Source organism: Synchiropus splendidus, chromosome 2, assembly GCF_027744825.2.
Source record: "Synchiropus splendidus isolate RoL2022-P1 chromosome 2, RoL_Sspl_1.0, whole genome shotgun sequence".
NCBI lineage: Eukaryota > Metazoa > Chordata > Actinopteri > Syngnathiformes > Callionymidae > Synchiropus > Synchiropus splendidus.
The window spans coordinates 38,695,125-38,719,136 of record NC_071335.1 but is presented as its reverse complement, the minus strand read 5'-3'; the positions used below and the strand labels follow the sequence as shown (position 1 = coordinate 38,719,136).

General features: G+C 43.0%; 1 protein-coding gene across 6 annotated transcripts; it reads right to left on the bottom strand.

The window, feature by feature from the left end:
- Positions 1–6,423: 6,423 nt before the first annotated feature.
- Positions 6,424–23,133, bottom strand: LOC128754710 (high affinity choline transporter 1-like). 6 transcript variants are annotated; one of them, XM_053857519.1, is made up of 10 exons: positions 22,845–23,133; positions 18,020–18,085; positions 17,266–17,477; positions 17,081–17,194; positions 14,933–15,088; positions 11,837–11,985; positions 10,075–10,218; positions 9,850–10,003; positions 9,530–9,747; positions 6,424–9,147 (listed from the first exon to the last, which is right to left on the bottom strand). In XM_053857519.1, the coding sequence occupies exons 3-10, from the start codon at positions 17,447–17,449 to the stop codon at positions 8,611–8,613; spliced, it is 1,656 nt and encodes a 551-aa protein (XP_053713494.1). In that variant the 5' UTR covers positions 17,450–17,477; positions 18,020–18,085; positions 22,845–23,133; the 3' UTR covers positions 6,424–8,610. The 6 variants fall into 6 exon arrangements, with proteins under 6 accessions (XP_053713494.1, XP_053713495.1, XP_053713493.1 ...); XM_053857520.1 differs by having other exon boundaries at positions 17,266–17,474; XM_053857518.1 differs by lacking the exon at positions 18,020–18,085.
- Positions 23,134–24,012: the final 879 nt, after the last annotated feature.

Below are 24,012 nucleotides of genomic sequence, written 5' to 3'. Positions count from 1 at the left end.
CACCCACTGCAGTGCACAGGTGCATGCCAGAGCTTGCCAAAATAAACAATCATACGTACATCATCAGTAACCACTGTTCAGGGTTGCGGAGAGTGCTGGAGCCAATCCCAGCGGTCATTGGGAGAGAGGCAGGAATACACAGGTTGCCAGTCCATCACAAGGCACACACACCAAGGGGTAATGTTAGAGTGTCCAACTGACCCGGTGAGCATGTCTTTGCGCTGTTGGAGGAAACCGTTTATCCGGACAAATCCCACGCAGGAGCAGGGAGAACATCCAAAATCCATGTGGAAAGACCATGACCCGGGAATCGAACCCTCAACTTTCTTGTAGCAAGGCCAGAGTGCTAGGACAGTGTGGCCCAGTTTCATAATCAGCAAGTTGTAGATTTCATCCTGTGGTTAAATGCACTGTTAAGGATATGGTTAATATATTTCACTGAACAAACTGAATGTGTGCAGTAGTTTACCATGATTGTATTCCAACGTGCTGGATAACATTAGTATTGCATGCACACTAAAGATGGACTTTCCTTGACTATACCTCTTGATGTGTTCTGAGCTCACAGTTGGAGTTATCAAAAACCAGATCTAAAGCAACAGAGTAGTGTCATCAACGTGGCAATAATAACACACTGACTTGACAGTTATCGCCTGCCAGTGTTCGCATGGTTGAGTCATTACGATAAGAGGTTGAAATGACACTGAACTACGGTCCCTAAAGCAGGGAGGGCAGAGTTGACTGGTGCAATCTTTTCCTGATGCTGATTTCTGAATGGGAAGGCTGCTATTTCTCCCCTATATGTGGGATGGTGTGACTACATTGAGCTGGGGACACGCATGACACCCAGTCCGAGCGTTCAGACATGGTTCTTGTCAGGTACGACATTAAAAATTCACCCTGGTTCAACCTGTTTAGACCAGGTGATTTAACACGATTAATTCAACTGACATTGACATGGCGACAAATGGTGAACGTGGATGCTCATCGGCTTGGGTCGGGTGCTTGGACGGGCTGTCTGACATATATAATAAACCATCTTGTAAGTAAGAGGATGAAGCTCATCTAATCAGACACCACCAGGCACCATCAGTGCTTTCCACAGAGGTTTGGGTGAAGTCCAGTCAGGATGTGCCTGGAGACAGGCTGCATGTTGCCCTCTGTATCTGAGTCCATGAATCTAAAGGGCGGCAGCGAAAGCCATCCAACAGTCCAGATGGAACTAAGAAGACAGGTGAATGCACCCGCATAAGCCAGAATTCATAATAAATGAATTATCCTCACTTTTGTCACCACAATGCACAACTGTTCTTTAAAAATCATTAGTCAGGACAAGTGACACCTTCTCTGCATAACCCTCAAGAGGAAAAGACCCACTTCTTCTTCATACCAATTCTAAATTCATGTCAACCTACACCCAGAACATCCTCGGTTTTTAGAAAGAGAAGATGACACTGAAGCTCAAGACCTGGGCTGTTCACTCACTATTTATTTGTTAATGGCGATGATGTTCTGTGATTTATTGTCTGCCCAGCAAAAACTCGACTCTGACCAACCTGACAGGTTGAAACATGAAAGGGAAGTTCTTATGTAACTCTGTTGATGTACAGCACTGGTGGTGACGAGAGTGACTCACTGAAATGCTGTGTATTTTGTGTGCTTCAAGGCAGTCCAACAGAGTGAGATGGTGGAATGATCTTTTAAGATGTTGAGCAATCTCAGTGGGGTTTGTGTTTCAAAGCCACGTTGAAAAAAAAAATACTGAATCTACACCGAAGACGCTTATGCTAAGAGCCCTAGGTCTTTTGACCTCCTTACTCTGTGTTAGGTCTTCACCATTGATATGCTACATTTTCATTATTAATAATTTGTCTGATAAATATGAACTTTTTGTGGCCTGTCTTTTTTTTTCTTGTTCATGGCTTGAAATATTTGCATTATAAATATTAATATTCTTAAAGATAGCCACAACATGTTGTGCATTTAAAAGCAGTCAATCTAGCAACCAGGCATGCTGATATTCTAGTGCTCTTCACTGGTGTTGCATGACAAGTTTGATTGTGCTGCCTGTGACTGGAAACTCAACACTGGACCATTTAGAGGGAGAAAAGGGCCTCTGAAGTAGTGCGAGTGAATGTGGCTCATATGTCTATGACTTGAGATGTGCTGCTCTGGTTCCCAGTAAAATCAGGAATAGATTTTAAATGTTTCTCTTCAAACTTTATAGTCGCTGCAGTGTCAGCTGCAGTGACACTTGACTAGGTCAACTTCTAAAAAGATAATTCAGGTAGTCTGCTCTTATCTGTTCTCAGTTGCTCTGAATGCAGCCTTGAAACAAGCTGTTTTCTCATTAGAATCCAGCTTGTACATGCACACCAGGCAGTGCTGTATTCCAGCCATTGCTCCTTATCCCCATAGTTACAGTTAAGTAATACTTGTGGTATTAGTCAGCGTCTTTGGCTTCAAAGTTCATTCAGATGTTATCAATCAGAATCAATGTTGACTGCAGTGGTTCTCCAGCTCTTTGATACGAGGCGCTTTAATTGGGAATATTGAGGGAAGTTGCTACCTCATTTGCCATGAAACGGGTCCCCAAAGCCCCCCGGGCCGATGCAGGATTTTGATCTAACCAGTCAAGCACATATAAGTTAACCATTCAGGTGACTGCTCAAACAAGCCACCCCAGACTGACAATCATCTGACTACACTATTCGGACACCTGCACAGCCCGACTTTTTGAGGACTGGTTTGAAGAACCCTGAGCTACAAGCTCTTTTGTCAGAGCATACACCATTGAATGCTGGACAAACTCGAACCAATCAAAACTAATGACATGTGTTTTATGATTATTCATTAAAAAAAAACAAATGGAAAATTTAAAAATCAATCAAATGAATGGAAGCAGCTTGAAGAGAAGACAACCTGTTCCCTATTTTCCCACTGCAGCCAAGACTGTCCAGGTGCCGCCGGCACATCTGAAAACTGCTTGTTTGCTTGCCATGCACGAGCTGTGGCAAGCATGAACGGTGCAAAAACAAACAACCCTTTGGGGTAAGTTTGGAAAAGCTCTTCCTCTCTGTCATGTCTATCCAGGTTGCTTTTTTGTAGTTTGTCTCCAGTGGATACACCAAGAGGGGCATTTTGCTTAAGCTTCATTTAAACGCCCAATACGTGGTCTTTGGAGTCATTGTCTCTGCATCCATGCCATTATGGTCATGAAAACTTGTTCTAGTAAGCACATCTGCATTTATTATTTAAGCATAGTCGTTACAGTTTCCTGTGGCAGATACTCACCACCATATAAACACGTGCTAGTTTGCACAATGAGACAGAGGGACTGAAACCACTTGTATGGAGTGTTAGTTGTTTTAAATATTAATGGGGAGAGACACAACACAGCAGAGGTTGTTGAAGTGTCCTGGGAAGTTCTGCGCAGGATCTTCTTCCTGGAGATTTAGCCAAGCAGGCCCCTGAGTAATCCTGTGCATGCATACTTTCGATGGAAATGGACTTCCTGATTCAAGCCTTGTGCCTACTGAGTTTGGCGCATCAGACATGTAAACATTCCAAACAACATGCATCAGATGATTGCTATGTTCTTTTCAAGTTCCAGATTCAGTGCTCCTGGTGTAAGTTGATGTCAAATTCCTTCACTTTCTCATCTGCCTTTGTTTATATAATCTGAAAGTGACATTGACTTTGTCTTTGAAGAGACTGAGCTGCAGGACTAGTACCTTCGCTGAGGAAACAGAGCTATTCAACAACAGACACGTTTCATTGTCACATGCTTAAATGCCAGGCTTGTAAAGGCTTTCTCACATCCTGTTGAAGGTAGCTTCACAGTGGCTTACAGGGATTTTGACACAATAAAGACCACTTGTATCTCTTTTGTTGTACAGGAAACAGCTGACCGTGAATGGGAGCGGCTTAGCACCATGGTACACAAGTTCTTTTTACAAGAGATTGAGACACATTTGCCTGGACTTGTTTTTGAACAGTATGTAACTGTTTGGAAGACGTCCTAGACCTACCCTAGGGGTAGAGGACATTGAAATTAAAGGCACACAAAAAGACTTTTTTTACATTTTTTCACCTGTACCTGTCTGAACTAGATGTCGACATGGCTAGTTGATACAAAACCTTTTGTGAAGGGAAAACAAAACTAGTGAAATGGACGGGGTTTCTACCCATATATAAGGAACCGAAACCTCCTTGGTTTAACTAAAGAGCACTGTCTGGTTCCAAGGTTTAGATTAGATTAAGTGAAACATCTCAAATCCAATTGGTGTTGTTTCAAGGTTCCATCTCTCCCAATCTACAGAAAGAAACAAACAAAAAAGACACCCAAGAGAATGAAGCTTAGGTCATGAAATCTGTCGATGAAGAAGAAAAATGGTGTGAACCAACCTGGACATCAGAGACATCAGGCTGGATCTTTTGCAGTGTATTGCAGTATATAACGCTTTGGTCAGTGATGGGTGAGGCAGCCAGCAGTTTGCTGATACAAAAATGTGGCATTTCCCACAACAACATGAACCTTTTGATGGCCACAAGTGACTGATATCCTGGTGATCTCCAACAATGAGATATAGACTCAATTCACCAATGTCTTCTGTAGGGTTGGTCAGCGCTTAAAGGCCAGCGCACACATAAGGATTTTAAAATTTGAAGTGATTTTTTAATCTCTCAGTGACCCCACACGAAGACAAAAATTCTGTTGTTTATCCTAACCACCTCCATCACTTCTGATGCCTCTCCTCCTCTAACCAATTTCAAATTGAGCAATTTCGCTGAAGAATTGACAACTTATCTTAAAACATTTTCCTGTACTCACTGCCTTGTTGTTCAGCTCCAGGTGAGATGACGGCTCAGATAATTACCTCGGATGTTTAGCCTACTCTAAACGTGAGATCATCTTTTCATGGCCAAATGAAATGGCCAGTCAGAGGAGAGCTATTCTAACCAATCAGTCAATAAATGGCTACCTTCCCCTACCATCCCCAGATTGGCTAATTCACTCACCTCTGAGCCAGAGGTTTGTCCTCAAACCCCCAAATCTTGCGAAAGTGGAAATGCTGCAACATGCTGCATTATTATCTTTTTAATGGAAGAATCAGAATGAACCGTTATAATAAATAAATTCTCATTTAAAAGAAAAAATCATTTGCTCCTCCTGCCATTAAGTTGTACAATGCGGTCACTTTTGAAAGGAGCAAGAGAGCAGAAATGTCTTAACCATTTAGCGAATTGTCTTTTAGTGCCTCTCTCATGATTCTAATTATCTTGTCATCCATTGACTCTGTTCTTAGCTAGTGTGTTGTTATTGGTCTTAATTATTTTTATTCTGTCCTGTCATTGTGTGTATGGAGTGCAGACACTGTAAAATGTCCCCTGGAATGAATAAAGTATCTATCACTTAACAGCACTGGGACCCTTTGAAACTATTCAGTTGGCATGTTCCCATTAAGGTTTCATGGTTTGACAGTCATCTTTGCAGTACATTTCATCGCTTAGTGTCTTCTCCCATCTGTCCTGAATCAGTTTTGTGAATGAAAGGCCTTTGAGTCATTGGACAATGAACTTTGGCTTGCCAAACAATCTGCTGATTTTCATTGTGTGGAGTTTAAATATGACAAAGTCAGCTCTAGTTGCAGTTTTGCCAATCATGTCTGATGTTTTAAGCATATCAAGGGGATGGAATCCAAGTATGAATTAGCAATGGAGCGCATCTCTATTTGCACTCAGATGTCACATCCAGCACAAGTTGGAGGATTCCAAGTTATTCCTGACTGAAGTAAATATTAACCTTGCGGTGAGGTGAGCATGAGAACAAGAAGTGAGGACATAGGGGCCCCAGTGTTCGTCACAGGGGGAGGAGTATTTTCAGAATCACCCGTTCTTATTTCAGAGTTACCGAGGAGCAGCAGCTTCCATTGAAAGCCTCCTGCATGAATCAATAAACAACACTTGAGGAGGTGTGAGCCAACTAATGCATATGATCCAGTAGAGCTCCCGAGCCACATGCAGCTCTTTTCCCAGTTTCATGCGGCTCTTCACCAAACTTTGTCAGTGCCTAAACTAAACGTATGGCATGTGTTTCACCTGTTATTCATTGTCCTTACATATTTGTAGGATGTGGCTCTTTTCAGCAACAAAGTAAAACAATGTGGCTCTTAGCCTCTGACTGGTTGGCCACTCCTGAAGAGGATTAAATTGCACTAACATATCAGTTTACCAGAAGCAGACAGCGGCAACGACACGGTCAGATGTTGATGGTTTTTCAGGCGTGGTGCAGCCATTGTGAGTTTTTGGTCAGGCTTCTGCCTGCGCAGAAGGTTACAAGCTCGGGTGAGACTGAAAATCACCTTGAAAATGTCTCAGTATACACACAAACGGCAATCAATCATTTGGTTTCAGCTTTTATTTTGACAGAAACTCACCCCATGGGGATTTACATTTCAATTGATTACAAAGTAGAACCTTGCCAAGTAGCAAGAAAGAACAGCCTTCACGAAAGTTCAGTATACAAACAACACAGTTTATGACAATCATGCATAATAGTATAAAACCAAATAATATTCGGATGATATACAATAAAATAACTCGCCACCTATTCATAATCTAAAACTAGAAACCCTGCTGAACGTTCTTGAAGGAAACTGCTGGAGGACACCCCAAAAGACTCCAGAGTCAAGGCATCGATGAGAACCACGAACAAGTTTTTGGATGTTTCCACTGACTTGATGTCAATGTTAGAGAGTTTAGTCTGTGTCACTTTGCTTGTGTTCGTCATGTCGCTCCAGTCACATATGAGGGATGCACATCTGGTCAGGGTGAGTGAGTTTAATCAAAACATCAGGGAGTTTCATTGCTCTGAACCTTTTTTTTAACTGGTAAATGCTATTCTTCAACGAGTATAGCAATCATCATAGAAAAAACGTAGTCAGAAATCATAATTAAGCTGCACAGTACAAGAGTATATTTTGGCTTGCAACCACAATCATACAGTAATAAAAAAAGCTTCTTGTTTAGAGACAGTTTTTGTTCTGTGATGAGTCTTTGGGAATCGACAGATTCTGACATTCATATCAAAAATAGTTTAGGATGGAAACGACAAGAGCATACGCAGAGCCAGGGTCAACACTCCATGAGGTATTTCAACAGTGGCTTGAGTATACTGGGTCCAGCAAGGAGTGAAACTAGTTTCCAGTGATATATATATAAATAGCTATATAGTGACAGAAAGACAGAAGAAGGGTGCGGGATGTCGCTCAATTCGTCTGCACTACAAACTGCTTTTTAGCTCATTGTAATGACTCAACAAAAAGTCATCAAACCTTGTTCTGTGTAACTCTTCACTGCAGAATTGGAAAAAAATTGCTCTTTGTAATGCTTTCACTGCTTACTTTTTAGCTGCAAACCAAAGAGGAATGCACTCCGCTGTAAACCGCAGCTGTGCATACAGTAAAACAAAACAATACAAAACATCCAGAACACTGAAGCTTCAATCCTGGATAGCAAATTGGGAGGATGGAAGGTATGAACGAGCTGTGATCTGGTGAGACATGCTGGAAGATTACCTAGACTTCATGACTCCCTGCTTGTGGAACAGACGCATTTCACATGCTGGAGGTCAGTGTGTTTTTATAAGGCCAGAAATAGTGTCAAGGTCCTTCACCTGTCATTGTCACCAACATTGCACGGCAGCCTCTCCCATCTGTCACGAGAGACATTTCACTTGTACCTTTTACAATTTTGTCAGTGGTAGAGAACAACTGTGCTATTCAAAATGATGTGAATCTGAAAAAAAAAGATGAGATTGCACTCATAACTGAAACCATGCATGGCTTGCAAGCTGATTCTGGGGTAGAACAGTTAAAAAAAAAAAAAAGACCTGAGGCAGCTGATTATACTGAAGTGTCAAAAGAACCAAGTGTTGAGGCTAGGACGAGCTGCACCAGCATGAATTATGTGGCTGTTAACTCGAAGAAGCAGAGCGGGACCAAAACTAGAGTGGCTGGCGACGTGGCTGCCAGGCATTAGGAGTGACAAGTCACATGGTCTTTCGTCCAGACCCAAGGAAAGACGGGACATGTGCTGCAATTTAAAACTGTAAACCTTTGCATGCTAGAATTGACATGCTACCTTTGTTGTGCAGATCTGGTCAGAATATTTTAAAATTGTTCAAAAGCCTAATAAAATAGATATTTTATCCAATTTGTACAAATATACACACTTATATCCATGTGATCCAAATAAAATGTTGGCTGGGGCTAATCAAATGGCTGGTGTTTCTTACTGTCTGCGTTCATTTGACTCACTGTGTGTACACAGTGCGTCTTAGCTCAACTCAGAATGTGTGGAAAAAGACTTGCTAATTTGTAGGTGTGGCCTTTTTAATGTAACAGAAAGTGAAAACAAAACAAAAAACAAACAACAGCAATCTCAGATTCTGTTCTGTTGGTATCAACATGTCATGGCCACAAAATCACGGTGATTCTGAACTGAAACGTTCAGCCTTTACTAACCCCCCGACCCATTGGACTGCTTTGACATGAACGCACCCCACCTCCAGCCTCAGCCTCTATTCCCACCTCCAAATGAAGCAGCTCAGCAGCTGGTAGTGTCCAGCAGCTGCTTGGACCCATCTTCAGGCTCAACGTTAGTCTTCTTCGACTCTGGGGCGATATTAGGGGGTTTCTGTTTGCGCTTGACCTGGAAAACATCCCATTTCTCAGACAGCAGGCCCTTGTTGAAAATGATGGATGCCAACCACGAGAAAAGCAGGATGGACAGCAGAGAGATGACCATGATAGCAGTGCGGAAGGGGAAGAACTGGGTGAGCTTCCCTTCCTTGTCCAGTCGACATCCAGGGAAGCGTATGGCGGGCGGCAGGCCGATGAGGGGCTCGCCGCTCAGCACTCTCAAGACAATTCCCATGATGTAGCCCACTGTGGCACCGTAGCCGTTGGACACCTTGAAGAAGAGGATGCACACCAACTGAGGGAACATGATGGTGTAGGACATGTCCACACCGACGATCCAGAAGACCAGCACGCTGTTGTCCAGGAAGGTGAGGGCAGTACCAGCCAGGCCCACAACCACCACAGAGATACGAATCACCCACTGCATCTCACGGTCTGAAGCCTGGATGTGAACGAAAGCATGATGAGTCAGTCAGCATGTGAGGAGGTTTGAGTTGCTGCAGATGGTCATATCACTCATGTGTATTTGAAGACATGAGCTCGATGTGACACTGACAATATACACAGGATGAAATTTAAATGACATACAAAAAAGGTTCACGAACTTGTAAAGGTCATGTAACTACTTCCTAATGCCAAAAAGATTCTGCTCATGGATCTTGAGAACTGCAGAGAACTGAAATTATGAAAACAAAATGATTCTTCTTTCAGTACTAATATACCAACAAGCATCAGCATGGGCCGAATTACTGTGTTGATGCTTCACACTTGTTTGAGGACAAGAAAAAACATACCGTCAAAATAAAACATGGTCACACTCTCACCTGCTTCCTGATTATGTTCTTGTAGATGTTGGAGGAGAACAGGGAAGCGGATGACAGGAGAGCAGAGTCCATGGAGGACATGACTGCAGCAGCCACAGCTCCGATTCCAATGACCGAAACATACATTGGAGTCAAGAACTGCAGGGCAATGGGTAGGATGGAGCCGGCCTCTCCACGCTCATAAGGTGTCGGCAGTCCGTAGGTTGTAGCGTTCCAGTCTAGGATTGAGACGGCAGGGAGACATGGTTAGAATAATCTTGTCTGGGACTTTGGCCAAGTGATCTTTGCATGTCAATGATGCGGAACAGAGAAGAAGATACCTGTGGAAGCAGCGACAGCTCCAATCAGCACAGAGGGGATGCCGAGGACCAGGCAGAAGGCTGAAGATGCAAAGCATGTCACTTGAGCTTGGCTGTAAGATGAAGCAGACAGGATCCTTTGGTAGAAAGCCTGGTAGGCCAAACCACCAAGAGCCTGTGGCAAACACAAGAGGGTCAGTTCTGTTTGCATGTGTTAGTATCAGGCAATGCGTTTGTTGAACTTACCAACAACATAAAGTCGTCAAACCACTTGCCAGCCTCGTCGAGCTCCACCGTGCCCACCCAGGGAGCCTGAAAGGTCTGGTTGTAGGCGGTCAGCGAGATGTCCAGGGAGTAAGGGTTGGTCATCATGAAAGGAACACACACCCACTGTACACAAAAACACAAAGGTCAGCTAATCCACTTAGAGCCACAGCAGGGATGTCTCAGCCTGCCACTAGACATTAGCCGTCACAACCGTACGCCACAGCAATTAATAATATAGCACCGCTGATACCAGGCCGACTTCTGAACAGCTGCTGTTGATGCCATAGATGTTTCAGATAGAGTATGGAAGGAATTTCCTCAACAATGACAAGGGCAACAACATTTTAACAAGGATCTTCCGTTATTTTGTTGACACTTGATGTGCTTTCCTTCAGAAAGCCAACCATGACATGACATTCAGTCTAAAATAACTGGGTCATGACTATTCGGTTTAAGTTTTCAGAGTCTTGGTTGAGGTTAGCCATGTGTTTTGGATGGTTAGGTCTAGAGACTGAGAGGGGAGAGCATTATGGTAATGTCCACACAAGGATAGAAATACAAACACGTGTGCTTACGTGTGTGTGTGTGTGTGTTCTTGTACTTCCATCTTTGTGATAACTAGTTATTAATCAATGGAGTGACTACATTTTGGCCTCCTTTGTTAAGCCTCATTTTGAGGGTGAAAACTCCAAACTACCAAGGTTATTATAACTGGGTTTTAGTTAAGTAAAGGTAAGGGCCATTTGTTTTAAATTGTTGAATGGCTGAAGAGGAGTTTGACAGAGCCAACCTACAAGATTCAAGCCAGTAAATGGTATGTAACTCATGATAAAATGATCTCCATTTGGATGATTTCACAGCCTGTTTAAATGCAAGTCATATTACACAAAGTGTCTCAGTAAGTTTGGGGATACAGTGGTACCTCGGTTTTCGAACAGTTCGAACAAAAATTTCGAGATTTTTTTGCTTCTGATTTCGAACAAAAATCCAGAACTTGAACGCCCCCGAAAAAAGCCGGAAAAAACATACGTAACAACAAACGTAAGCGGACCGATTAGCTGACCCACGACGCGCTTTGTTATTGTGTATAACGCAGCCTCTGTATGCAGACGTGTCCCGTTAGCTACATTTACTGGCTGTTTTTTCTTCATATTGAGGTGTAAAACCTTTCCTGTCTCCGCACTGGACCGTGGTAGAGTGTCACAGGGGAGGTGCTCGCTCTCGACACCTCCGAGGCTGGAGCTCACACTCCAGGGTTTGATGTCCTGTTGTCAGCTGGAGCTGGGACAGGGATGAGGTGAGTCTGGGACAGAGCGTTACTTGGTTTATGACTTTGTCACAGCCAACTGCACAGAGGCACCAGAGCCTATTTTAAGGCTTGGAACTCATTGTTTCTTTTTCCATTAATTGTAATGGGAAAAGTCACTTCAGATTTCGAACAAATCGCTTCTCGAACCGCCTTCTGGAACAGATTGTGGTCGAGAACTGAGCTAGCACTGTATTTCTGGAAGACAAATGTCTACATGCGCATCAAACTAAGAGAGAAGATGTATGTATCTGATTCATTACAATTGAGAGCTCGCTGTATAACCAGGACCGTGTTGTGTTAAAGAAAGTTTTACGAGAGGACAGATGACATTTGCACCCGCAAAACCTCTTTTGTCAAAACAGGTCAACAACTTATGGCAGAACAGTTTTGCTATCTGCTTGCTTCAGCAAACAACCAGTAAAGCCAACATACCAGGCTGATGAAGATGAGGATGAGCTGGATGACGTCTGTGTAGGCCACAGAGTAAAGGCCCCCCAGCAGAGTATAGATTATAGCCACCACTGAGGAGATGATGATGGAGTAGACGTACGACAAATCAAGGATGACACGCATGGTTCCACCTGGAAGAACAGCACAGTGGGATGAGCACAGAGCACTGGTGGAGCTGAAAACACACTCTGACATCACGAAACATGCAGCTGCTCATGAGTTAAAGAGTTTATTAGATTGTCAGTCTCATGTTTGCTTTAAATCTCACACAGTACCTCTCCCTCTCGCTGCCACGATCACACACGCAGACACACACACACACGCACACGCACCTCCACACACGCGCATGTATGTACATCGACATGCATTCACTCATTCAGCACTTATACTTTGATTGTAAGGCTGTTATTAACACTGCTGAAACTTCCCAAAAAAACAAAGGCCTATTTGTAATTGTCAATATTGAAGTTAATTGTTGGTCGCTCTGATTTAAACATTTAGCAAAGCATCCAAAAGCATGAAAATATGTCAAACTGAAATAATAATCATAAATTAAAGGAAGAAAAGAACAGGTACACAGAACAGAAGCAGCCTATTGATTGTGAGACTCAAAAAATAAAATAAAATAAAAAGATTTTCACCCAGACAGGTGACATATCACCCAAACATTCAGCCTTTCAAATGAACACATACAAGAAGAGCTGTTTAACTTATGAAACGGAAGATACAAATAAGTACATGTAGACGTGAATTAAAAAGAAAACATCTTGTTACTCAAACAAGGCAAGCAAAACATCACTACCTTCACAGTTTCTTCCACATTGCCAGGATCCCCCCAGCCGCGGCCTGCAGCCACACCAAAACAATGCCCTTAAACAGAGAAGTGTCAGATCTGCATCGGTCGCTACCCACCCACCACCATCCTGACCTGCCACCCCTGACCTTACACCACTTCTCTCCTCCAACCTGATGTTTGCTTGCAGCACTGTGGGGTCACTTTCGAAAAGACCCATATGATGCAATGTTGGTCAGAGTCATGCTGCCCCAACACATGATAGCCTTGGCTGCTGTTGTAGGCTGTCTGTTCACACTTGGCTCTAAAATGCATTGTGCTGGAGAGGCTTTAAATACAGGCGCGAATGGTACCGAATACCAACCAAGCACATTCACAAGTGCTGATGCATAGGTGTACCAATTTACTGAAATATATCTTTTCATTCCATTCATTTGACTCAAGAGGTCCACCACTCTTCCTTCCGAATTGTATTTGTGAGGGATTATGCATTTTGTTGCCAGGTGTGAACTAGATTCATTGAACTGAATCTAAGTATTATTGTCTAATCTTTGCCAAGATGTCGGTTACAGATTTGTCTCCATGTCCCTCCTGAGTGCTGAGCCGAGCTGTGCTGCCCGCCACCGGGCTATATTTAGCAGGATGAGAGGTGGGATGAGATTCGGGGGCCTCTGGGTTTTTTAATGGTTTAAATACCCTCTGTGTTGTTTTTAGAACTGCATCTCACTTCAAAACATGTGTGACACACATACAGATCCGCACATTTGCACACACAACAGCCAGACTGAGTTGATAGTACAAGGCTAACGGTATAGAAAGATCCCTGGAAAAGTGATATCCCGCTTCTTGGCTGAAGATGACAACACGCACACACGGTAGGCTTAGTTTATACTACACACACTTAACAGTATCCCAGCAACATCACCACAGTGGGTGAAGTGTTGATTGCTGCCACACCAACCTAATTTTTCAAAATTCCTCAGAGAAGGGAAAAAGTCTGATTCCAGGGTAGGTGAATGGGTCTGGACAAAAATCTGTGCACACATTCCTGCTTAGGAAAGCCCTTGTGTGGACCTGCAGCACAGCTCGCAGCGCTACCGCGGTGAAAAGAAGATGTGGTATATTTCAAAGTTGTCTCGAGGCCATGTTGACACTACAAGGCTCAAGAGCTTTGCAGACAGAACCTCTGGAGGGTGTTTCTTGAAGACAAAATAATCTGATCTCAAAAACTCCTCATCATAGTCATTTGCTCAGCAGAGTTGTAGATGACCCCAGGTTAAACAAAAATCTGAAATGATGACGCAAGCTATTGATATTGAGATTTAAAAATATAAAGTGAGAGTTACAAAGTCTGTGTGTGTTGAGCAAGGAGAAGTGGAAGAACAATAGCCAACAGTGAAGGCACTTACTCGGGGAGTGCGAGGCATATAAATAAATCAACATTGTGACTTGTAATGCAAATGTAACCTTAGTCATGTTTGGTTAGAGGCCTAATTTTCCACACACAGGACATTCTGAGCAGGTGACACTGAATCTGGACAAGGTGAAAACAAAACGCCTCTGCAGACTCTTTTGAATAATTGATCACCTTTCACAATCAACAGGCTGCTAAATGTTTGACCCCTTTTTAGAAACACTGGAAAAGAAAACGGGATTAAAAACACGCAAGGAATCATTTCTCACACACAGACACTCTCGCGCTGCAGAGCGTATCCACTCACTTTCAAACTAGCGCGCGCACACACACATCCTTAATACACCATTGACAGCAGTAATAACAGCATATGTATATCATCGTCTTTAATAGCAGTCATTATTCAGAGTCGTTATGATTCACAGCAGCAGTTAGTGATTTAGTGATGAACCCTTTAATTGAACAAAGTGTGAGTAACAAATATTTTGTGGTTCCTCTCCAGACTTTCTTGGCGACTGAAGAGTTTCTGTGTCTGGCAAATGTCCTGCAGAGCTGCGTGTTGGGAGACATGAACACTAACAACCATCGTCTGATTCATGAGGATCATAACAGGACCAGTCTGCTCCAGTGCATGAACGTCCTGTCCATGCGTGAGCTGGTTTATTACATCAGGTCTTCAGGCAAGACCATTTCCACTAAAGATAGTTATTAATATTTGACATTGACACCAATCATCAACAGCCACCTGTTTTCTTGAACTTGCCCGTGTGTTCGTGTTGCCTACATATGAGGGTGCCAGCATGGTTGCATAACTGTGTGTGTGTGTGGACACAATGTAGTGCCAAGGGTGTCGCAGTCTTCAGTTACTCACCCAGGCTGACGAGCGTGCGTGCCACCCATAGCACATCGGCAACCAGAGCAGGAAAGATCAGTGCGCTGCTTAGGAAGTTCCCATACTTCTGTTGGAACGGGTCCATCATTGTCACATACTTGTTTTCTCTCATGGGCTTCGCAAAGAAAAAGCCACCTGGACCAAAAAGGAAAAAAAAAAAACGATACGGTCATGCCTGCTCTATAAACTTCAGAGAGAGCGAAAGGAAGACGGGGAAGAGGCGCGAACAGATGGTATAGGAACAATAGGAAAAACAAGTGTTCCCTTCAGATAATTCAGACGCCTTCAGATGAACTCTGGGGGCCACTCACTTGACAATAGTTCCCAACACAACAGAAATGCTAGATTTCCTGGCACGCCAAAATGCACTGTGACACTGATTTCACCTGCTGTTAATTCTGCTTGAAAAACTTGGGAGAATTCAGGTCTCATTAGGTCAAGCCTCTGAGTAAACCCATCTCTTTGCACCTGTTGCTTCCTGTTACTGCCCTGAACTGATTTCTCATGAGCCTATTTTTAAAATGAGCGACACTTTTATTGGTGCCCGGTGTCCATTGGGGGTGGAGGATATCAGAGCGGTGTTGGTAGTCAACAACACACCCGACTGAAGTCAACTCATTTTGAGGCTGTGTTTTAATTTAAGTGAAATGACTAAATGATTAGCATTGAGGATCAACAACAAGGGCCAATAGAAATGAATCAACTGATGTTCTTCCAGAGCAGTCTTGGATGAGACAGTAAGCTGGTCTTAACCTTTTACAGACAAACAAACAGAAGATGCGAATGGTTCACAATTTTCAATATTTTCAATGTCACAATAAAAGCAGAGTCGAATGTCAAAAAGGTTAAGGTTAAGAGATCGCGCAAACTTCGTGACCACGATCATGCAGCGAGAATGTCAGCGTTGCTGGAAACACTTGTCAGGAATATGTGACTGACAGAGGGAAGATTAGATTGTGTCACAAGTGTTACAATTGCTTGTTTACTTGCAGAGACCCATCATGAGATTGTTATGTGGAAAATGGAGTGAAGGAAACTTGTTGAATCCATTTATGCTGCTGCAGGGCCTTTTCATCATGATGGAGCAAATTTAATATAAAATGAAAGATTAAATCATCCACAGCAAACTAGTTCTCACGCTGGACTGTTGAATATTTAGTCATGGTCTCATATTTCAAAACGGGGGTTGCGAACATTTTTTTCCTATCCCGCCACCTCTTATCTAAAGCGTGTTATCTTCTTGGTCACTGGGCTTCCTGAGCAGAGCTTCCGCTATTGTAGGTTCAATGAAGCAGAATGAACCGAGCCCGAGTGGCACTTCACTGATGCATCTGCAGCAGAGTCAAACCACTACCTCTGAAACCTTGAAACAACGAGCAAACATCTGCTCTGATCATTTTTTGGGGATGATTTCAAAAGACTACTAAAAACAAACCCCCCTTAAGGTGCAACAATGGGGTTCTAACCTCTCTGTGCTTGGTGATGGTGAAAGTTAATGGAGATGATGACCATCAACATGTTTGGTTTTTAATATGAGTCAGTAAAGTTGGACTGTTGATCTCTTGATCTTATTGACGGAAGGAAAGATAAACCAAAAATAACTTGTCACTAAAAATAAAACCCTTGGGGGAGGGGGCAGTCTTCAGGTCAATTGAGTTTGAGACCCCCACTTAAATGGGTTTGTGGGCAACACATCTAGACAACAGTTCTCACCTTTCATCTGGTCAAGTCCTTCCAGGAAACCACTCCCTCAAAAATACAGACGGAAAACAAGTAAAAATAGCTAAATACATAAATAAACTAATGATTCACAGGAGGGGAACATCGTGATGTTAAGTGACCGAGTGGGACACAGCTAAGATTCTCTCAATTTGCCCTGTCGATGATAGAGTCACAGACCTCTGCCAAGAAGTTTTATTTCATAACCATTGACATTGCCCGCGCAAAGAAACCTGGACTTCTTGATCCAGAACACGACTAAAGTTCAGTCAATTTGCTCCCTGACACGTGATCGACATTAGCTGAAAATCGTATTGAAACCCAACTTTAACTTTTTGAATTATTTTGCTGACACTGACAATCACATCCCTTCTAGGTCAGTCGCTGCGCAGACTGACCATCACTTACCTAAGAAGAAGGTGACCACATATGGGACCGGCATGAGAGCCCACACAGCTCCTAATGTTGGGTTGTATGTGGCTTCAGCTATTCCCAGGATGAAGCCTCCGCCCACCCAGGTCGCTGCAGAGAGACACAAAGAGCATGTTTTAGGAGATGAGTGAAAATGAGCATGACTTGTGCCTCTGTCTCACCTGTGAGAGTGAAGATACCCACTAGCAGGGTAATTTTCCGTCCTGCCAGGAGTGTTATCTCAATGCCATCGCCAGTCCATTTCCTCTCCTCCTTCCTGGAGCGCATGGACGCCCAGATGCCCGTCCCCAGAATCAGCAGGTAGAACACTGCCATCACCACCAGGCCGGGAACATTCAGAGCCATGGTTAACTACTGGTGTTTGAGAATCCTGCTGGACAGAGAGCAAAGATACAGGTATGACTTGGTGATCAAACATATGACAAGTATGTGTGTTGGTTGAACATGATCTCATTTAAAGTTGCAGTCCACAGAGTCTCAGTAATTCTGTCAAAAAGACAAATGGAAATGCGTCTGCAAACACACCTTGACATAAAACGCTGCAACGTTAAGTGCAGTTCTGACCTTGTCTGCATGGTAAATATGTACACAGGAGTGGAGGGCAGGGTAATGAGGAAGTTTACACAAAACTGACTAGAAAAACATGGCTCGTTCATTGTGAGGTAAACAAACTATAAAGAATGAATGATAAGATAAAATGGAAAGGAAATCAGGAAGAGTGTTTTCAAATCAGGGTGAGTGACATGAGGCAAACCCCCAAAGCTCCCTACAGACAGACAAGAAGAAAAAAGGGAGTGGGACAGGTTGCACAGCAGACTCTCAGGCATCATGGTTCTACTTGCTTTGCTTAAGCAAGGGGCGGATGAATAAAGGATGAATATACAAGAGTGTGTGAAGAGTCGAAAGGGGTCTCACCATATGTTCGGCAGTACTGACAAGATGGTGGACAGATGTTGTCCCCCTCCTCAGTGGTCGGACGGCCTAAGTTTCGGCCCCAGACATCAGAAAGTCAAGACAATTCAGAGCCAGATGAGCATGTGCATGTGTGTGTGGTACTTTTGAACTGACAAACTCATCACAATCAATGTTTCACTGTCAATTCAAAAACCTGGATGTAAATAACGCAATGTATCTGCTTTGTGCCAAAATCTTACACCAACAGTCATGATCTGACAAAAGAGCAGGACATGGAGCCTGGACACAGCAAATCCAAACAAAAGAGAAAGAGAAGTTCATTTGAGGAAGGTGAGAGAAAACATGAAGCAGAGGTGATGTATGCATTTTTATGAGTAGGCGAGGAAGGAATGGACGAAGGACCCCGATGGGAAAACCTGCGCCAAAGTCAACAAAAGTTCCCGCACGCAGTCCTCATGGTTTCATGTGATGCTTGTGTCTTCGCAGCTTACACAATATCATAAAAAGATGTAGGTCAGGCAGACATTTGAGGAACAGTTTAACAATTTTTCAGTCATGTGAAGGTCTACAAAAATAAACTCTCTCTCAGCAGCTGAACTCGAAGCTTTTACAGGCAAACAGGAAATGAGCACACTGCGCAGGATGCTACAGAATAACACCAGTCTGTCGAAATTGCAGTTCCAGTGGGACAAAAAAACTTTCTCATCGCAAACAAACATGCGGTCGGAGAGGGTGGAAGCAACCAGCAATAGACAAGGCACAAACAGGGACCACATAAGAAAGGTTTATTGGGGCTTATATAATGCAGGCGAGCCACTTCGTACAAGAAAAGAGACAGCTCCAGACAACATGTCCCCTTTAAGAATCTTTCACTTTTAGTTTCAGTTTTTGTTTTGAACAGGGACCAGACAAATACAACCGGAGACAACAGGTGTCTCCTTCACTGTCCATACCCATCTGTAATCACCAAGACCTGCTCATGAAGGAAAACCATAAGAATAAATAAGCCTCTCTTACTTCATCTGCTCATCTGACATTCCTTGTCCTCTCATGCTACATTTTAAGAACCCAAACGTTACTGTGAAGAGTCAGGAAGCATGCCAAGTTAATGTGCACTAACCCAGTGCGTACTGTGGCTCGACTCTTCTCCAACCTGCCAAAGCTCATTCAAGAACATAAAGAGTAAAATAAGAACCATCTGGCCTTCCTTTAGAAGCTCTGGTTAGAGTGCAGCTTGCGCTGTGAAAGCCCAGCCCAGTGACAGTATCCAAATTTAAGGAGCATATAAAAGTCCCTTAAAAATATTCTCACTTACACTGAGGTGAACTTGACAAAACTGACAAGCCTTTGCTCAAGTTATGCTAGAATTAAAGACAGAAACCACTTTGAGCTGAATCACTCAAATCAGGTTACAGAAGCCACAGTAGGTCGAACCTCATAACTACTGTTGCGAAACAGAACTAAGTAGGTCCGTTTTTTTCTTTCTGCCGCGAGAGATTGTGGCACAGATGGTGAAAAAAGACTAGCGGGTTCAAAACCTCCATGGCTGCTTCAGCATGCAGACTGAACCAACACCTTCTTCTGGTGAGTCTGCAAACAGTTCAAAAATAGTAAGGAACCTACATTTAAGCCAAAATAAACAATGTCATTTTCCCCCCATTCCCATTGCAGAAGACCTACAAGGATTTGACCAGCCAATCAGCACAGCCCTTCCTACTACACCCCTCGCAACAGGCTTTCGCCAATAATAACTGAATTCTTTGTTATAAACAGCGACCACATGAGTGCATTTAGTGGCGTAAAACAAACTTTACAGAGGCATCAAACCTTCTATGGGCTCACATTCACTGAAACTAGCTAAGAAGCCTGCATATACACGACATACACAAGTGCTGAAGCAACAGCTTCAACGCCCTCCATTAAGATGAATTAATAATACATTAATATTTGTGGAAGGTTTTGATCCAAGTTATGTTATATTTAAGTTGTATTTAATTTGCGTCACATTTAAGCTCCAAAACTATATTTACACATTAGGGGTGTAAAAAAAAATCTTCTGGCTCGCAGTTTTGTGAAATTAAAAAATGACAACCTAAAATTTGAAGACAAATGTCTTCCTCTATTTTTATTTAACACTCGATGGTTTCTTTCAACAGACTTACAGACCCAGACCCAGGAGGGTCTGTAACGGTATGGATACATTAGTTTCTTGGCTACTCAAATTTTCTTGCGGCGTTTTCTGTCAAGGACTGATGCGCTCATTTTCAAATGCGCAGTCAAAAAATGGAGTAACCTATCTATTGCAACTCACCGTTGATGTTGGGTTTACAATATTTACACAAATAATGTAGTAAAATATTTAGAAGTTTAAAAGTGCAAATGAACACATTTACGCTGTTAGACACTACTGATATTGCCAAAGCTGACATCGTATATCATAGATCTTTTTCAATTTTAGATGGCCTTTATTATAATGTCCACAGTAGGTAAAGTCAACGTGTCACAGCAGCTACTGACAACAAAGACACTGACACATACCAAAGACATTAATGATACACAACAAACATCAAAGACATCCATGAATGAAAGTGAAGTCATAAGCTATGAAACACACACAAGACATAAATAAATAAATACCCATAATTTCAAGGTACTATCAGTCAGTTTAGAGATATTTTACTGCATAGTGTCGATTTTGATTTGTTCTGTGCTTCAAAGTTAATGTTGGCAAAATTACATTTTATTGTTTCAGTATCATTTTGTTTCTCTCTGCTGGCTAGTCATACCAACTGCACTTTCATGGACTTAGATTTTACATGGACCCCAAATTGATGTATATTAGATGCCCATTTAGCCAATTTTGCCATCTTGGTTTGGTTATTTTTCATTTTGTGAGTATTTTCTATCGTTTTGTGAGATTGCTGTTTGTCACACCCCAATGACATATATTTGTACATTATTCAGTTGTGCTTTGAATATTCACATACATGGGCCAGACAGTACGTCTGTACTGAGTAACTGAGTTTCATTCAGAGCAGTTCCACGATGACGCAAGGGGCACCTAAAAAGTATGAATGAACTCCATTTTCTCAAACTCCTGAGGTCTCTCACCTTTTTAAATGGTGGCAGGCAGCTAGGGCGAGCTCACGTGCAGCGTTCCATGTGAGGTGACAGGACAGAAGCAGCTTATTCTCATAAAAGGTTTTACTCTGAGACACATTCCCTGAATCGTTCCCAAATGCAGTGTTGAAATGCGCAGAAATTCATCTACAGCAAGGCTCCTTAACGTACAAAACATATGTTCAACTTAAAATTGAAACAAAAAGTTTTGCTCAAGGGTAAAAGTTGTGTCACTCAACTGAGAGACCATTCCTTAAAAGGTATTTTCACCTCACAGGATTTTGACTGGTCTCACTTAGGACACTGTCTGGAGCCCCCAGCACACAAACTAGTGATACAATTGCTTTCTCTTCCAAACTGTTCACCAATCAATTCCCCAGCACTGTCAGGGCCTGTCTTCCTGTGACACCTTTCAATTGTGTTACTAAGCAACACCGCATGAGTTTGAAATCTAAAATTGGTCAAAGCACAAAGTTTTCACAGGGAACAAAAAAGAAACCCTATATATCCAAACCATTTTAAAAAGGGTTAAAATACTGCCAACACTGGAGCGTTGAACAGGAAGCACAGAGTAAGCGCTGGAGATTCAGGAACTAGATTGCCCACTCACTTCAAGCTGGTCTTCACTCATCTCACTCACTCGAAGCACGTTAATATAAAGAACCTGAAGTGAGCGACAGATTCGACCTCTGGTGATGGTGGGGGAGGACTGTGTGTGCTCACGGACTTTCCGTGTGAGCAAACGGCTGTGCCACAATTGTTGACATGTAAACACACTGACATCTCATCTCAAGGTATCCAAGGCCGCTGTCTCATTTAATGCAAAAAAACAAAACAAAAAAAGCGAGCAGCTGATTGTAACATGACTAATGGTTAGGGAGCTCGTCTTCACCCAGGTGCTGAAGTGCATTCTGGCACTAACTCTGCAGCTACTACTCTCCCCACCTCCTCCCCATTTCCCTGCCTCTCAGTACTTTTCCGTTCAGCGAGGCACTTCTGCCACCCAAGAGTTTGCTGCCTGCCTCCTCTCCATCTTCCCCCTGTTATAATCTGAACGGACATTATCTTCTAGTTAGACTTGGAACTCGCAACCTAACTTCAACTTTTAACAATCTCTTTTCAACATGAATCAGATCATTGTGAAAAAGGTGACCGATGGGAGGATGAAATGCGACCCCACATACTCTCAAACACATTACTGCTTGCTATATTTCGGGCTCGTGTTAAACGATTAAAGGTTGCAGCTCAACAGTTTCAGCTGTAAGAATGAACACAGGGCTGAACACAGAGACGGTACACTGTCATAACTAAGGAGAGCAACTGTCAGTGTATCCATCAGTGTCCTCTCTAGGTAGACATTTTAAAAACATATTTGTCATTGCATGCATCTGCAGGGCATGAATTAGAAAGATATTCCTCTTGTCCAAGCATCGCAGCAGCCACTTCTCAGAGCGCAGTGGAAAATTACAGCTTACAAATCCAGTCAAAAGAAAGCGGAAAACAAAGATGCCAATCATAACCACAGTGAACGCAACTGTTGCCAGTTTTCGCAACACAACTGTCACCATTCTATTTGTAGGGTAGGTATGCACTCGGCTTGAGCCTGCCCCCTCTTGACAAAGGGGGTCCCATCCAGACAGAGATTCAAATGTTCAACCATATAATGAAACACTGACAATGTGAGTGGTCAACAATCGATACATACCGAGAGAATAACAGGATGTCAGCTCTTAGTGTTGATTGTAGTGGAAGTAAAGGTGGCTCTCATACAACAGATGATAAATTGGCTCCAGGATCAGAGTAAAGCATGCAAGACCTTTCCACGTGAAGAAGAGCGAGACTGCTGAAAGATGGAGGTCAACACAGAGGCAAATGGTTGATCTTCCTTCTAGACTAACAACAGAAGTTGGTTTTGGTTTCAATAGAAAAAGAAAGACGCTCAAAGTTTTGTGTAGTCTGTGCTAGGAAGAGTTAAATAGATGCTTTACTGAGGGAGGTCGGAACTCTCTAGAATTCTCACGAAGCCTTCCCCTGGTTTTAAAGCACACATGGGAGGGAGGGGTCAGGCCAGGCCCTGAGGAAAGAGAAGCTGCCACTACTGACACACCATTGGTGGCTTCACCATCAAAGCAGTGGGCTGCAGCCAATTATCTTAGTCAGAAGGCAGCTCAGACCCAACCCCTGTGTTAACTCTGGTCCACATGTGTACGTCTGTAGAGCAGACCCGGCACCTCCTGTTGCTCATCTATAAATGACTCCCACTTCTTTGACTTAGTGTTCCCTTCTACTAATTGGTTCCTCTCTTACTGCGCTCTCGTTTCCTCGAGCTGTCATTTTTCAGATAGCTGTCATGTTTCAGAGCAACAGCTAAGACGCTGACGGATCCCACCCGGGTCCTCGCATACGCTCATCACGGTGAAAAAGATCTCTTCCTCTAGAATGTGACTCGGATTTTTATGGTGTGTGTGTGTGTGTGTTTGTAAGCGCTCACAACTGCCTCCTTGCTGAGGGCTTCTACAAAGCTCTTCTTGTTCTGTCCTTGTGGTTTAGTGTATCAGGCATTTACCAAGTCACATGGGAAGAGCAAGACAGAAACTGTGTGGCAGCGGCAAAGTAATATAATCAGACGTTTTTGTAAACAAATGTGAGTAGAAGAGGCCTTCTCCTTCCTATAATCAGTGTACACACTCGCAGCAGAAAGGAGCTTTGTGTGGTCCGGGTAAACTGCCCAGATGTGCATGAATGAAGAGGCATACTTTTAGACCACTTCACATATTCTCACAGAGGTGAGGAAAGACCCTCACAGACACTCTCACAAAACAGGACGACCATGGGAACTGCTTGAAAAAGATGGTGAAGGGATATTTGCTCTC